At 41.5% G+C, this 16,957-nt stretch overlaps 1 protein-coding gene across 4 annotated transcripts; it reads left to right on the forward strand.

Moving 5' to 3' along the window:
• Positions 1 to 12,164: 12,164 nt before the first annotated feature.
• LOC130535197 (arfaptin-2-like) lies at positions 12,165 to 16,941 on the forward strand. Of its 4 annotated transcripts, XM_057050106.1 has the most exons (10): positions 12,165 to 12,454; positions 12,551 to 12,671; positions 13,046 to 13,154; positions 13,569 to 13,631; positions 14,103 to 14,189; positions 14,306 to 14,409; positions 14,691 to 14,912; positions 14,984 to 15,141; positions 15,220 to 15,394; positions 15,621 to 16,941. In XM_057050106.1, exons 2-10 carry the CDS (start codon positions 12,576 to 12,578, stop codon positions 15,774 to 15,776), a joined length of 1,170 nt encoding a protein of 389 aa, XP_056906086.1. In that variant the 5' UTR covers positions 12,165 to 12,454; positions 12,551 to 12,575; the 3' UTR covers positions 15,777 to 16,941. The 4 variants fall into 4 exon arrangements, with proteins under 4 accessions (XP_056906086.1, XP_056906088.1, XP_056906087.1 ...); XM_057050108.1 differs by lacking the exon at positions 14,103 to 14,189 and having other exon boundaries at positions 12,167 to 12,454; XM_057050107.1 differs by lacking the exon at positions 13,569 to 13,631 and having other exon boundaries at positions 12,167 to 12,454.
• Positions 16,942 to 16,957: the final 16 nt, after the last annotated feature.

A 16,957-nucleotide genomic window follows, 5' to 3' on the forward strand; every position in this document is an offset into this window, starting at 1 on the left:
TTCATGCCTCTGTCACGTCTCTCAGTGTGAGGACTGAATCACCGTACTTTCAGGGTGGCCTTTTTGTACGTGGAAGGCAGGATGCACCCCTTAATGAGTCTCCAGCTCCTTTCAGCATTTGGGGGTTCAGTACCTTGCTCAAGGGTATCTTGGCAGTGCTCTGAAGGGGTTCTGGTACCTCTCCCTGCTACCAGAACACTTTCCAAGGTTTGTCCACACTGGCGCTTGGGTTAAGAACCCTACGCTTCTCAGCCCAGCCCTCTAGGCTGAGCTACCACCGCATGCTAGCTTTATTTTTGTAGTTTAACATATGAGATTGTGCTAGAAATTGATTAGATTTTAAAGTTACTAATTTGAAAGAAAAAAGACTAACTGATTGGAGCTTAAAATAAAAGAAAAAGAAAAGAAGAAGCTGTATGTCTAGATGCAGCTATATGAAAAAGAGAAAAAATGTGGAGCAGCAGAACCATAAAAAGGAAGATTTGAAGGGCAAATATGTTGCTAAAAAAATCCAGGAGAGACTAAAAAGACTAAAAGAAGAGGGATGGATAAGTTATATTTTATTGCTGTTTTTTTATGTGTCTGGAATGTAAAACGGACAAATAGGCCTTTGTGTTTTATGGGTGCTGCTCCAATTCAAGTCAAGTGTTGGGCTGTAATGTTATATTAGGTGGATTACAGAAGCAAATCTACTGAGATCTGCAGTTATAGGACAGTTACAGGTCGTTTTTATGTTTGGTTTCATTGGCGTTCATGTGGTTGTTTTCTCCATAGATTAATCATTGATTAGCTCTCATTAATAAATCAGGTAATAATGAATGTCTCCTATATTAACACTCTATTAGACACCAGCTCTCTGCAAATCAAGCTAAGCATGGGTGGATGAAAATACACATAGTTTGGTTTCTTTTTCCTGTTGCTAATGATTTTAAAGTACAAATGACTCTGTAACTCGGATTTTTAATGGAAGGATCATCTTCACACCACTGATTTCCCCATCCATTCTGCATTCTGACTCCAACTCAACCCCCAAAAGATTGCTTTTCCATTCATTTATCATAGCACTGGCCAAAACAGACACAAGTGTTAAAGTTGTAAAAGTTAAAGTTGTAAATTAGTATCTTTAGGTGTTTATGTGAGTGACATATTATTCCAATTTCCTGCCCTTATCTGCGTCAGGTTAACTCATCCACCCCAATCATGGGCCTTAATTGTCCTGTTCTGACCCTCAACCCATCCATAAGCATCATCTATAAAAAATCTAAATAACATTTGATTCTTATTAACATTGTGTGGTCTTTGCTAGACAACCATATGTTCCAATCTAAGGCTCCACATTTGTAGTGGTGAGTAAATAAAAGATCTCACACGAAAATTCCAACTTTTATACTCAGTGAACTTTTCATCCCACTGCAGACTTCCAGTGTCAGTTTCTGAACTTTTCCCCCACTTTAAATGAATGCACGTCACCCGGCTTGCTTAATAGGGTTGTTTTTTCAGGATCCAGCCCCACCTGTCATGGGAACTCATTACACAACTCTCATATTGCCTTAGGTTGGACAACACTCCTGGTGTGTGATGAAACAGAGCTGAAACCAGACCAAACATGTTCCAAGGTCAGTCTGTGACTTGTTTATGAGGCTTGAACCTGAACCTCATGTTGATGTTTATGCACATACACATGACCACAGTGGAAATATTGGCTGAAGCGGACAGTTTATGTGTCACCAGGTAACAGAGCTCACTGATCGAAGAGGGATGCACTAAGTAGTTACTCAGTTCATATTAGGGCCCTTGTGAAAACCAAATGAAAGCTTTTGTTGTCAACATTACTTGGACATGCAGGAGATGGCTGTTGCATGCAATCACCAGGTTGCCCACTAAACCTTCCTGAGTTAAATGACATATAGTGGTGAGCACGGCTGCCATTATTAACTTATTTAGCTCTTAAAAAAGACAGTTGAGGAAAAAAACAGGGAAAATCGGGGGATTTATCAGCCTGCTTTTCTCAAACTTCATTTCAAGCCGCATTGAAAAAGATAAATTTATGTGTTTTCCATTCCAGTGAATGTGCCATTGCACCTTTTTTGTGTTACTGGTGCTTACGGCGTCCTTCTCACTGTGGAAGCAACCAACCTTTGAAAACGTTAAGCCTGTTAGAGAACAAAGGTGTCATTATTCATACTGATGAGTTCCAGTCTTGAGTAGAACTATTTCATGCACTGAACATTTGGCTTTGTTGCTTGTATAATACTGTTTGGGCCTTTTTTGTTGCTCTACAGAAGAGTGTGTTACTGCTGTCCCGGCATCTTTACATTCGTCATTTTGAGATTTGGGACCTGCTTTGTTTCGATTTCCAGAAAAATCCAGGAATGGTCTTTGGTGCAATGGCCCACTCACAGAATATCGATAGCTTGAGAGTGAACAGCATCACCGTTGGATATTTCTGCTGAAACATTTGTGTCCAACTCCTCTTTGTGCTCGTCTCATGCTCATCGATACGATACTGAAAATCGGATACAGGTCTGAGAGCGAAAGCCCCCTTTTTGTGGAAATAACTAAAGCAGCAATTGCTGTTGATGACGCGCTAGATTATGTAACCCTAAACATGATGAATGGGTGCAGCGGAGATCAGTCAGCTGGGATGTGAATCAATTGGACTTATGGACATAGGAAATGGGAATCTTTGCTTTCATGTATGAGAGGCTGTTTCTTTTGCTAAGGATCACTCTCCTCTTTGGTGAAACCCAGGCTACCGTCCAGTTAAAATGAAACCTGACCAGAAAGAGGCCTTTCTGCTCCTGCTTGGATTACCCGTAAACCCCTTATACCTGCGGCTTGCACGGACATCTCCATTCCTTTTCCCCCTGAAAAGGGTCAGGCTCCACGGATGGTCCGGTCTAAGCTTACCACAATCCTTCCTCCTAACACACAGGAGAGAGACCCCCACCCCCCTCATCATCTTGTCTGTTACAAGTTCTGTTTTTCCCCCCGCTCTCTCGTCTCCTCCTGCCAGGCTACTTGCGTGACTAGAGTGAGTGGAAAAAAAGAAAAAAAGGGTTTCAAAAGCCATTGGCACGCGAGCCCCAAATCTATTTTTGGAGAGCGTCTTTTTTTTTTTTTTCTTTCAAAACAAAAAAGCCACAGGGAAAAATAGGCAATACTGGGGTGTAGGGGTCTGTTTCTCATTTGGCCAGGTCTGCCTCCTGTCCTGCCCCGCCAACGTCACAACCACAGCACTTTGAGGCAAGAGTGTGGCTTAGAGAAGGGAGGAGAAGTGTTTTCCCTGCAAAACCACAGCCAAAACTATGGACTCACATCTTTACCCTTGTCACTTAGCAACCAAGCTAACCTGCTTCCCATTACGAGGCCATCTGCTTGTGTTCCAGCTTTACTTTGTTTTGATTTAGTTTTACCCCTCTTTAACTTTTGTCTCACATTTGCCAGGATTAAATTGCTGCAGTTACATGTCGATACATTTACGTCAGCTGTTGTTTTGGGAGCTTTCTGCAGAAGCATTTGCTTCAATGCAGCACATGAATTATTTCCGTTTTCTACTGATGACATGTTGGACTAATTATCTATACAGCAAAGATGAAATACTGTTGCTACTAGTACTACTACTACTGATACTACTAGTACTACTACTACTGAAACTACTAGTACTATTACTACTACTAAGTATATATACCTTCTCAGCAACCATTTAAAGGTAAATCCTATGTTTTAAACATGTAATGACAGCTATAATTGCACAAGTATGATTATTATTAATGTGATTAATTCTATCTGGTGCAGTCTGTCAGTACGATGGGCCAACACATTATGGCATGAATGCAAATGTAGAGATTTGTGGTTGCAGACTAAAATAACTCATATTGGTGCAGCTGCGGCACAGATATTGCGGCGTTTCCCATCCTTTGTGTCTACGGCAGGAAACTACACCACCCGTAACCGTGACTAAATGAAATGTCTTTTCCTACTCAATATACATAAAGTAATGTATACCACATTTAAATTCACTGATTTATAGTTTTGCTTCATTTGGGCCAATTCTTTTTGATTCTTTTCAAGGCTCACATGCACAGTATTTCACTACATGTAGACATTTCCAGACCTAGGAAAGTAATCCCAGTTCAATTTCCATAAAGCTCCAGTGCTACATTTTCTGAACCATTACTTCTAAATTGACCACAAAAACAATAAAATGGACCTGAATTATGTTAAATAATGTTTATTCTAGCAAACAGAAACACAAAATGACTTTGTGTATGTAATCGAACCAGAGGAAAAACTGAGAAGAGACAAAGATTTACTGGCAAGCAGGCTGAATTTAAGGACGGAAGGAATAACTGATTATTAGGTGCAGGTCATTTTACATGGTTTGGATTACAGTTCCCCCATTTAATGATTCCACCTTTCCCTGCTGATTGAGAGCCCAGTGATTCCTTAAACCTAATGCAAATTCACCCCCTGATACCAGGAACTAGGCAATTTGAATTTAAGCATATCTTGCATACTGATGCATTTCCAATTGAGGGCGCTTTCCTTTTAGTTTCTTTAAATATTTGTAATCCTTTTCTGTACTGATAACACAGGTGATGTGCACAGGCTGATGAACCAAGAGTTTCAAACATGACCCCTGAAAGATGACTGACATGTCTCATCACCAGCCCACACTTAAAACCCTTAAGCGGATGACGGGTTTAATTTTAAATATATACACTTTCTATACCATCTTATGATGTACACACAGAGAGTAGAGGATGTGTTGACACCAAAGGAGCAAATGTGCTTTCCTGACAACTCAAGTTGATTTTGGACGTGAGCACAAAGGGACACAGTCGCAGATTTAGCGATGAGCTCGCTTACAGCTCTTGCAAACTGGTATTATTTTTCCCTCCACGACACAATGATCCATTTTATGGTGCACATTAAACTGCCACATGACAAAAAAATGGTCCCTGTCCTCTCTGACCCTGAGACACAATGTTTTGTTTATCTGCCAATTAACATTGTGTTTCAGTTCCTTTCTCTCTTTGCTCAATCTCAAATACATGTGTGCTATCAATAATCAGAAACAACCTCATAAAAAGACACAACCACTTGGTTTTATTTAAATCCTATGAACCAGAACCGAACACTACACTCATGATGTTTTTCTTCGTGTCAACATTCAAATATAAATTAACTTTATAACTAAGCATTAAAAGCACCTGTAAAGTGGCGGGATATGGATTTCTCCTCCACTAGGTGCCTATGATTTAATTTAATAATTGTGTTTTATATTCATTAGCCTCTCCACTCCTACATTTCACAATTGCAGCGCTTAACAAAGTTCATGTTATTCCCTGTCTAGACATTATCCATGGCCTCATCTTTGCTCTTACCAACATTTCATGAACCTGTTGGCAAACTTGCACAAAAAAGATGGATGGATGGATGGATGGATGGATGGATGGATGGATGGATGGATGGATGGATGATGGATGGATGGATGGATGGATGGATGGATGGATGGATGGATTTAGTTGCACACAAGACAAGGATTTGTACGCACAATAGCTTTCTAGGGAAGCTAATAACTGAAGCACAGTTAGACAGCTGTTAAACATCTGTAGTTAAGGTTTTCACATTAACGTTATTTATTCCTGCCAAATTTTAAAAACATGGTGATTTAGGAACTACTACAAGCTTGTTGCGGTTTTTATTGAGTGTCCCTTTCGTCTACAACTCTTAACTGTTGTCCTTTTTTCTATTATGACTAGACAACACTGGTGTATTTACTGTTTGTCTTAGCAACAATAGTTCAGTCCACTGTTGGAGATGCAGTGCTTCACCCCTGCCTGTAATTTGTCCATTCCAGCAAGAGAACCGAGTCTTGCATTAAGTCAGATCTCAACAACTGTGCAGAAAGAGCTGGTTGCCAAGAACTTTGAACTGTCTGCAGTCGGGCGCCTGGAACACGCCCAGCTACTGAGAAAGAGCTCAGAAGAAGAGTGGTCTACTTCAAGTGGAAAGTATTTTCGTCTACAGTCCATCTGCTTTCACTTTAATTTGCCAAATAAATTGATAGTGTCTTCTACGGCATGCGGACAATTATGCGTTTTTACACTGCAATTCATTTCAAAAACATTGATGTGGAGATTTTCACTTGTCAGCATCGGCGTTCACAGAGCCAACTTAGATCTTAGATTTACACAGTCAGCACAGCCATAAAACTGATGGCTCATACAGTAATTGAAAAACTTTTACCGCTCATAGGAAATTAGACAAGAATATTATGAATAGCTTCGACCGTGTTAGCTGGACTTCCCCACAAAGTCGAACTAATGTGCTTAATCTTTATTTTAATGATTCATTATGTTACAATGTTAAATAGTTTCTGCTGTAGCACCAATGCTCTTGTAGCCATTATATCCCCAGGACCCGTGTAATGCTGTATCTCTGAACAATATTCCTTGCTAACCTCTACAGAAATAGAAAATGGAGGATAAAGCGTGCTGAGAAGAGGGGAATATTTTGCCAAGCTTTTCCAAATCCCGCTACAGCCTCACGGTAGGGGGTAGCTGCTTCTCCAGGCTGCCCAGGCCCTCAGCAGCACAAGGGAAGAGCACAAGTGGGCAAAATCAATGCATCCACACACACACAGTCTCACACACACACACAAATCCGCACACACAAAGCATAAAAGCTTGGCAAGATTAAATGTTTCAGGCTAGTTGACTACTCTTTTAACCCCACATAAAGACATGGAGCCTAGTCACACTTACATTTGTAACAGTGAAAAATATAATTAAAAAACCTTTTGTAATTGCAATTATTACTGCTGTCAGACTACTGGACTACTTTTATAGCAGATTTATAATTAAAGATGGACTCTACTATTCTAATTATGGGTAGGCATGTTAGCTACAGGTGCACAAAGGATATTTGTCTGGATACATTGTCTTTGCATGTGAGGTGAATGGACAATCTGACCTCTATTGTAAGCACTTTCTTATTTTTTTGGAGGGGAGCCCTGAAATGTTGTCAGTTAGAAGCTTTATTTAGCCAGTTTGAGTCCTTTGAAAGCCAAAAAAACAGCATCATTTTCTGTTAGAGATTTTAAAAACACCCTGGATCCCGATCCTGTCCTATTCCTCTGCCTTCATTCTGTTTCCTCTCTGTTCAGCTTTACCTCTTTTTATACATTTTGACTGAAATCTTTGGAAAAAATCTTATCATAGGAGCAGGTTAACCAAATCAATGATGTGGTTTCATGTTGTAAGCCTGAGTGGTCCTCCCTTGGACTTTGTTGATGAGAAATGGTGCTCCCAATTGCAAAACTGCCTTTATATGTTCAAAGAGTATCACAGGGTCGGATGGCGTGGGAATTATGATTCCACCCTTAAAGCTAAAAAAAGAAAAAAAATTGCTGGGTTCAAGCCTTCCCATCGCAAATTGTTGCCCATTTTCTGTGTTAGCAACCTCTTTCTGACACCAATCTACTGTCCTGGCAGGAGATTTAATTGAAGTGGAATCACAATTCTCCCTCTTCGTCCAAAGAGCGTCGTAAAATACTGAGTGACCACAAATTTTCAGGCCACATCATCACATTTCTGCCAAAACTAAAACTCAGACGTGCTGTTTACCACAACAATAAGAGTCCAGAGTCAGTTTGAACCCCACATGTGTCATTTGAGCATTTAAATGACTGTTCTTTATTGGATACATTAGATCTTTTTTCCACGTCATATTGCCGGCACCATAGGTTAAAATAACCTGCTTTTTTTAATGAACGCAGGCTTCCTGGGCATAATTTCAAACAGGATTAACACTTTGAACGCTGCAAGACACCGGACCGAATGAAGCGTACCCCATAAAAAGTGCTGAAGCCTGGCAAAAGTTAGTCATGAGCTGTTCACGCACTGCAGATACGGCCTTTAGTCGAGCCATTAACCATTGCAAGCACATCTGTGGAGCAGCTTGGACTGTAATGAGTGGCAGCGGGAATGTTCGGCGCAGTCGAGGGCGTTTGAAAAAAGGGGCACCGGGATGCAGAGAGTCCGAGCTCCGTGCTGCCGTGGGTGGAAACAGATACAAACACATGGCGCTAGGGCCCCACATCTGCTTTATCACATCTCGCCTGTTGCTGTGATTTAGAGGACAGGACGCCTACAGGTGCTGTTCCACTTATTGAATGCCAGAGGAATCATGTCCCATGTGATTAAGAAAAGTATAACAGAGGCCTACTGTGCAGTGGTGTGTCTGCAACATGTATATGTTTTAAGGATAAAGGCAATAACACTTCAGGGATTGGATATGTTGTTAAAATTAGAAAGTGAAAATACTGAATTTGTTGAGTTGAGTTAGAGCAGGCAAACTCATAAGACATGTAGGATGCTGTACTATCCTTGTGTACAGAGCCTAGAACAATAGTGGATTTGAAAAAAATAAATAAAAAGGCGGATTAGAAACTTAAAACCGCAGGAACCACATCTGCTAATGTTCTTTCAGGTAATAAAACACAACAAGATATTTCTGAAGTCACATCCAAAGGGCATGTTTTCAGCGGCGGAGGCCAGGCAGGAACATCGAGGGGGGCCTGAACACATTTCCTTTGCAGATGTCCCCAAAAGGTCCGCACTAACGAGAGCTGATCTTAAATGTTTTATGGATATTGCTGGATGTCGTAAATCTCTCATCGGCGCGACGCGACTTTTGGAAAGGGAGCGCTGGAACGGGAAAACGTGAAGCACTCACACCCATTCAGGGAAAAACAGTTAATAGATGCAATTATGCTTTTATAGCAGGAGTCTTTTGAAAGCGCCTATTGAAGTGCTGAAGTGCCTCACTGTAATATTCACTGAGCTTTTATGCAGTCCTGAAACAGTAGAGGGACAAGACACCAACACTAAACAGGCTTATCCCACACCCACCCCCCCATACCTGATGCTCCCACATGGAATAAAGTTCATTTGTTGCCTATGTATCACTGGGAAATGGTTGGACCCAATTTTGCCTTCAGAACTGCCTGAATTGTTCATACAGTACTTTCAACATGTTGTTGGAAATGGTCCTCGGGGATTTCAGTCCATAGTGACGTGATAGCGTCAAAGGTGCTCTATTGGATTTAGATCTGGTGAGTATGAAGGCTGTTGGAGTACAGTGAATTCATTGTCATGCTCCAGATACCAGTTTGGGATGATCAGAGCTTTGTGACACGGTGCAGTAACCTCCTGGAAGTAGACGGTCCACCGTGGTCATGAAGGGATAGACATGACCAGCAACAATACTCAGGCAGGCGGTGGCATTTAATTGATGCTCCGTTGGTACTGAGGGACCCAAAGTGGGCCAAGAAAATGTCCCCCCATACCACACCATTACAAGATCAACACCAACCTGAACTGACGATTTCATGTTCTTTACGCCAAATTCTGTGAATCCCAGTAGATCAGCAGTTTCTGAAAGGCTGAGACCAGCTCGTCTGGCACCAACAACCAGGCTACGTTTAAAGTCACTTAAATCCCTTTTCTTCCCCATCCTGATGTTCGGTTTGAGCATCAGCTGGTTGTCTTCACCGCCTCTGCACACACAAATGCGTTGAGTGGCTATGATGCGATTGGCTGATTAGCTATTTATGTTGCCAACTGAACAGGTGGACCCAATAAAGGAGCCAGTGAGTTCAGGTCTTTCAAATTTAGATCACAAAACGAAGACCAAAATCAGTTTCATCTTCAGAATTCACGGTTTTAAATTCTGATGTTCAAAGGATTTACTTCATATCTGTTCCTAAACAGGCTGTGGGGAAGTGCCCACCAATAAATAAACCGTCTCCTTTTAACCAGCCAAAGGCTGCAGATCTGCCGACATGTTGTCTGTCAACCCATTATAATGAGAAACAAGGGAGACTGGTTTGTTTAACAAAATTCTGCGCAGCTGTTGGTAGACTGTTCTCGGACTGCATTGCTCCTTCCACTATTTGCTTGTTTGTCAAAATTGTTGATGGTAAACTTCATTTTTTACTGACATTACAATTCTTAAATTGTCCCCTTAGTGTTTTTGTAGATAGAAACAGAGTGTCTGTGGAGGGAATTTCAGTGAAAACAACAAAGCAACGGCAGAAAATTTTGTTTTTTTGGTGGGGGGCAACGGCAAGTGCCGAAGGTTATTACCCCATCAATCAGACATCCGCTTTAATCGTTTGATACAGATCCACCACATTTGCAAAGCAATTTTCGAACAAGTCACATATAACCAACATATCGGCATTTGCAGCTTGCAAGGATTCATTAGGATGATGATGATGATAAATTGCTTCACTGGTTGATCGAGCCACCAACTGCAGTGGGAAGAGATTGACTGGCTGAAATTGTGCATTAAAGACACTGGAAAATTGCTTCCACATGGACTGAAATGTAAAAACTGGGGGCTGTTTGTAATTCCCAGGCAGCAGAAGATGGAGACAGTGCCACCTTGTCATCATCTCTTGGAGTTTCCCATCTCATGCGCTTGTTTGCTCAGCTCGGGAGCGCAGGAACCGCTCGAGGATGAATTTCCCGCCCAACATCTGGAATTGAGCTTAATGATCATTAAAAAACAGAGTGCACAACGCTCCAAAATGACAGGGGGAGGGGCCACCCGGTGGCCCAGGTCTCCCCTCACATGCTGGCAGTGTGACATGCACTGAAGTCTCAGAGGAGACCCCGCCTGAAAGCTTTAAATTTTAATTGGACTTGTTCTAAATTTACAGGTGACTCTAAATTCACACTCTCCTGTGTAAGAAGTGTAAAATACATTAGAGAAAGGGCCTGCATTTTGACCAGAAATTAGTTAGCGGCTGGGTTACGTATGTTCACAATAAAATCTTTTTCTTTTTTCTCTGTATGTTGAATTGATGTATTGCTGAATAGGAAACACAAAGGCCAAAGACAGTGTGACATTAAATCTGCTGTAAAACAAAGTGTTTTACAATAACCCGAAGTGTATACAATCAACATATTTAAGGTGCCTTGTGTTTTAACTCAAAGTAGACAAACTGGATAATATATTTTCTGTTCAAACTGATTCTCTGACAGAATATAATTAACATTGATATACATTATTGGAAGATGCACATTAATGTCTTGAGTCTATCACACTATTCCAGACTGCAATCCTCTTCAGTCACCTGTTTAGTTTATATTTCCTCTTAAATCTTGCTAATATTTATTCATGCCTGCAGACTTTACGTACTTTTCCAGAGCTGAACGCAGTGCCATTCCCTTGCATGGACAGCTAATGTGTCCATATCTTAAGGCTTGTTTAAAGTGTCATTGAAAACAATGTAAAAGCAAACATACCTGTACCTGTTTTGAATGGCTTGCCGCCATAGCACGGGATGAGAAGCAGTTCAGCTGTTCCAATGGAAAATCTCTTTGCAACAACTTTAGAACAGTCTGTCCAGAGCACACAGCATTTGGATTTGTGTACCAAAAGACAGCAAAAAAGTTGTGTCCAGAAAAATAACAACATAGAAGGAATTTAAAAGGTAAGAATTTACTAAAATTGGTGAGAATATGCTAATCTGCTCAGAGTTAGGAACATTAGGTTGACATTTGGAGGCCATATGCACTTCCTTTGCATCTCTGATTGAAACAAATGAGGCAAATAATTGGAAGTGCAGTTGGTTTTACAGTGGGGGGAGTATCTCGGGGCTTTTCACATCTCAAAATAAACTACTGTATTTAAACAGTTGATTTCAATAGATATCGCAATCAACGTAACATACGTTAGGCAGGAACCACTCTAGTAATGATTTATGCATCTGACAACTGAGAAGTCTGAACCTCAGTTTAGTTGCTGTCTCCTAAGAATCTTCCAGGAGCAGAAGCGCTGATTAGTCACGCGTCGATGAGTCATTGACGACATCTTCAGGATGCCGCTGGTACTGCAGCCCAGGGATAACGCTACGTCAGCACTTCACGCCAAGAAAGATGGAACGGACGAGGGGCGGGGTCTGGCTGTCCGTTTACTTTCACAATAAGAGCACCAACTTTCAGTACAGGCGTTCAAGTGCTTATTCATGAAACAGCATTCTGTAGACAGCACAAGAAAAGTATTTTAAAGTGTAATTTTGAACTCAAAGTCCAACTCCATGACTTGGAAGATCGTTTATAATACGTGTAAGCTTTTATTTCGAAATGGTACTTGTAAACCTATGAGCTTGCAGGATGCAAGGATTTTCAGTATGTTATGGGAGCAGACGGTTTACCTGCGCGTTACAGCAAACGCAGTTATGGATGTAGCGTTGGATGATCAATAAAGACAACGCGGCTTTCGTTGGACTATACAAATCAAGCCTGGGACGCTTGGTGTTAGCCTCCGTTTCAGGTTGCTACGTGAGAGCGGAAGCTAGGTTAGCTGTCAAGCAGCAACCCTCTAGCGAGCCACATCAGCACCAGTGACATTAGCCAGCCACGCTAGCATCACCGTAAGCAAGTGGTTATTCTGTTTGGTTGTGGGCTAGAGCGGCTAATATCTTACTGTTTTCTTCTAGCTATTGTTCTGATGCCATCTTTTGTTTCAGTGGTTGGCACTTTATATACTGCATCATGGCAGACAGTATCATGAGTAAGGCTGCCACCATGGAGATCCCCATTAATAGCAATGGAGACACGGGTACTCCAGAAGATGACAGCCTGGAGCAGGTCAGTGGTCACTTTTCTCCCAGGTGTGGTTGTATCTTTAGTGTATATACATGTATGTCATGTCTTTTTTTACGTGACAATACAGTCTTAGTCAAGTCTGGCCAGCTGGTAATCATGTACAGGCCTGCAACTATAGGAAGTAGCTCAGCATGCCTGCCATAATCTTATATACTTAATCGACTCCTGATAGAACTGAGAAATTTATGCTGAGAAGGAACATACTGAACATATAGTATTTTTCTTTTGTGCAAGAATTCTTCTCCATGTCTCGTTATTTATATTTTTTCACTGTGAAGAGTTTTTTTTATAAGATGGAAAACATGGCTGCAAGTGACACACTATTTATCAGATCTATGTATCTGGTAATTCATCAGGATTTACAGCAGGTGATGGTGTCTGGACCCAACCTGAATGAAACCAGCATCGTTTCTGGAGGTTACGGAGGACCTGCAGGGGGCATAATTCCCACCAGCAGCATTAAAGGTACTGCTGGAAACTTTAGGCTCCATGCTTTACCAGTTTTGTCTTATTCCCCATTGTCCACAATGACCTGACATTTATAGGTTATTATTCCAGAGTGGTGTACCCTATTTCAGACACATTAACGTTTTAAAGTGGCTGACCGATACTGCAGTTACTTTGTTGGGTCCCATTGGCACACAGACGGATCTACCTTTTGTCATCAGCATCTTACCACATTCATCTTAAACCACATGCCAGTGTTTTCAGTCCTTAGGCCTCTGGAAAAGCCAAAATTTCCAACGATGCCCTTTAATACACTGAAAAGCTCCCATGCTGTCACGCTGAGAGCTTTTCTGCTGCGTGTTCTGAAATGACAGAAGAGAGCTGCTGACTGTTGGGCTTATGGTTCATATGTCGAACATTCGTATCCCACAGGGCCTGGAATTTGCTTCAACCCTGAGTATCTCGACAGACGGCGAGCCCCTGCGTCAGGACCAGGTGGCTGTGTATTTTGCTGACGTTTTTGTTTAATCTAATCTTGATATGTTGGTATGTTATGGCCCCTAACAAGATGTTTTGGTGTTGCTTGACCAAGATGTATGCAGCCTTGCTTTTACTTCTTCAAGTTGGAAGACATTTTTTGGGCATTTTCCAGAATTAGGTATACACTGACATGATATTGAAGGCTGTTTTATGAGATCTTCCTCTTTGTACTGTGATATGCAGTTTCGATGGTTTTACATTGCTTGAGATTACTTTCCATCCCTCCGAAGAGTCCATTTTCATCTTTTGTCATTAATCTTTCTTTTTATGCACGAGAAACTTGCATGGCGGGTTTTGGCAAATCCTTTTTAACTCCAACCTCACATGTACTTCACTCTGACTAAACCTCCTCTTTTCAGCATTTCAGCTATGTTGATGCATGAATTCATACATCCTCACAGTTTGACCACATCACGCTCATTCCAGACATTCGCATGAAATCCAGGGGTGTTAGCATGCCCAATATCCAATCTTCCATAAGCCAGCATGGCCACCACAGAGATCAACATCCAGGTATCGCCATTCCCATCTCCATTTTCACAATATCCTGACTCAATGCCATTAACCAAGACATTCCCATGTAGAATAGCATCGAATGAACGTGGTTTCGTCTTGCCTCCTTTTGTTAGGGTCATCAAATCATAACACTTCCAATTCAGCTGAAGAGGTTCCGCGTGGTGTGGCAGTGGAGAAACTGGATAGTGTGAAGAAATGGGGCATAAACACCTACAAGGTATTTTGCCAATGGGTCTGTTATTTATCTGACTTTGTTTACCAGAATATTATATAGAATCCAACTTTATAAGGAGGAAGAATCAGCCTGCTTATTGTTTAAAATTCTTCCTAGCTTACCTGCTTTTGCGTGAGAGGCCGTTGAGCTCTTGTTTATTGTCTATCGTTGATCCCTCAGGTGTTCATGTTTTGTGATTCCAGGGCCTTAGCTATGCAATACTTAAAAAAAACGGCCTTGTTGCTGTGTTATTTCTTTGTTGTTACCTTATGTCCTCTTCACAGTGCACAAAGCAGATGTTCTCGGAGAAGTTTGGACGAGGTTCACGAACAGTAGACCTGGAACTGGAGGCTCAGATCGAGTTGTTGAAGGACACTAAGAGCAAGTATGAAAACATCTTAAGACTGGCCACAGCGTTGATCAGCCATTTCCAAAGTATGGTGCAGACACAGCAGGCTCTGGGAGACACCTTCACTGACCTGAGCCAAAAGTCTCCAGAGTTACAGGTGAGTAAAACTTCGCTGTGACGTCACATCAAAAGGAAACCAGAACCTGAAACTTCAGTCTCGCTTTGCAGGATGAGTTTGGTTATAATGCAGAGACACAGAAGTTGCTGTGTAAGAATGGTGAAGCCCTGCTAGGCGCCATAAGCTTCTTCGTCTCCAGCGTCGACACGCTGGTCAACAAAACCATGGAGGATACCCTGATGACCATTAGGCTGTATGAAAACGCGAGGTAATAATTCCTGATCAAATTTCTTGTTGGGAGATTAGGTGGTAGTGTGATAATCTTGAGCTCTTGTTTCACACGCAGGCTTGAATTTGATGCCTATCGGTCCGATCTGGAAGAGCTGAGTCTGGGCCCCAGAGATGCAGCTGCCATGGTCCGCATCGAGATGGCTCAGCATGACTATCAGATCCATCGAGACAAATATGAGAGGCTGCGTAGTGATGTCACCATCAAACTGAAATTCCTGGAGGAAAACAAGGTTCGTCATTTGGGCAGTGGTCACTCAGTCAGTTGGGAACTGGGCTGAGAAGCAGAGGGCCCCAGTGCAGACAAAACATGGACGGTGTTCCGGTAGTAGGGAAAGGTACCTTCCCTGTGACCCCCAAAAGGGGATAAAGGGGTTAAGAGGACGGGATTTTTCAAAAACGTTGTAGCTCATTTTGCCAGCAGTGCTTTTATGTAACGTCTCTTCTTTTCACTCCCAGGTGAAGGTGATGCACAAGCAGCTGCTCCTCTTCCATAATGCCATCTCAGCCTATTTCGCTGGAAACCAGCAGCAGTTGGAACAAACTCTATTACAGTTCAATGTGAAGTTAAAGCCTCCAGGATCACAGAAGCCGTCCTGGCTGGAGGAGCAGTAAAGATTGCACAGGGGTCAGCACTTTGGGCAGATGATTGCTGTTAGATGGACTAGAATCCATTGAATTAAAGAGTGTGCTGTAGAGGCAGCAGGCGCCAGCCATAAAGGAAACTGCAAAGGAACCCTTTTTGTAATTTTTTTAAAATCAGCTATTACACAAATAGCACACATCACTTTCGCTTATACTTTTGTTATGGCGCAAAATGTTCATTTCTTTCTTTCTTCCTTTCACTTTAGGTAGCACAATCTGTTGCATAGCTATTTATGTAGACGGTATTTTATTGTGGAGATGCTTCATGGCAGTTTTGCAAAAGCATTAAGTGGTATATATATTTCAGCATATATTATAATGGAGGAATACGAAATGCCACAATCCCAAACAGCATGATGACTACCCTCTTAAAATTCAGCTTCATTCATGGAAAAGATGAGGCTATATCATGACTAGCAGTTGTTCGACTTGGTTTCGCATATCATTCTGTGGAGAACCTGATGAATGTTCAGGTCAGGTTTAACAGCATAGAATATTTCTAATGACATTCCTAAAACCTCATAATCACAGTCACCTTGGTCCTGACAATTACATCACATTATTATCAGTTCACAATCGGTATGGGAGAGAATTTGAGTTGTTTTTTTAAAAAAAAGTGTTATTAGTTTACCAGTCTGTGTGTACTTAGCATTATTCGTCCTATATCATTTCCAGTCAGCTGATAGCTGTTGTCTTGTTCTGCATTACCAATAAAACTTGCTGGATGTGTTAATTTACGCTGTCACATTGATACACGACGCTAGCAGATGATGTACATAGAAAAATCGTATGTATGTGTGTTAGTATTTCTGTAAATGATAATACAGTCTGACATGTTTTACATGACTTGGTTCACAAATGTTAGCTGGTACATTGACTATGTAAAGGAATGGTTGAAGTTGTTGTTGTGTGGATCATGAGTTAGAATCTGCTGGGGAACATAAAAATTACAGTTGGAATCCCTCTTAATCAGTTGGGGTGATTTCTTTGAGTGAACAGTGTGTCTACAGTGGCCAAAATGGCAAAGCTCAGGTTGCTGCATCATCAGAATTTCAAACTGAGTGTTGGTCTTTATGTTGCCATTTGATTCTCTTCAACAGTGCACCTGAAATATTAAAATGTGTAAATATGTAAATAGCTGAAGTATTGTT

Source organism: Takifugu flavidus, chromosome 12, assembly GCF_003711565.1.
Source record: "Takifugu flavidus isolate HTHZ2018 chromosome 12, ASM371156v2, whole genome shotgun sequence".
NCBI classification, from domain to species: Eukaryota; Metazoa; Chordata; class Actinopteri; order Tetraodontiformes; family Tetraodontidae; genus Takifugu; species Takifugu flavidus.

Bases quoted from the DNA above. Each gene is read 5' to 3' on its own strand.
- LOC130535197 (XM_057050106.1), top strand. From the start codon at position 12,576: ATGGCAGACAGTATCATGAGTAAGGCTGCCACCATGGAGATCCCCATT. The intron at 13,632-14,102 runs GTGGCTGTGTAT...CGCTCATTCCAG, and splicing joins AGCCCCTGCGTCAGGACCAG to ACATTCGCATGAAATCCAGG. The intron at 15,142-15,219 runs GTAATAATTCCT...TTTCACACGCAG, and splicing joins AGGCTGTATGAAAACGCGAG to GCTTGAATTTGATGCCTATC.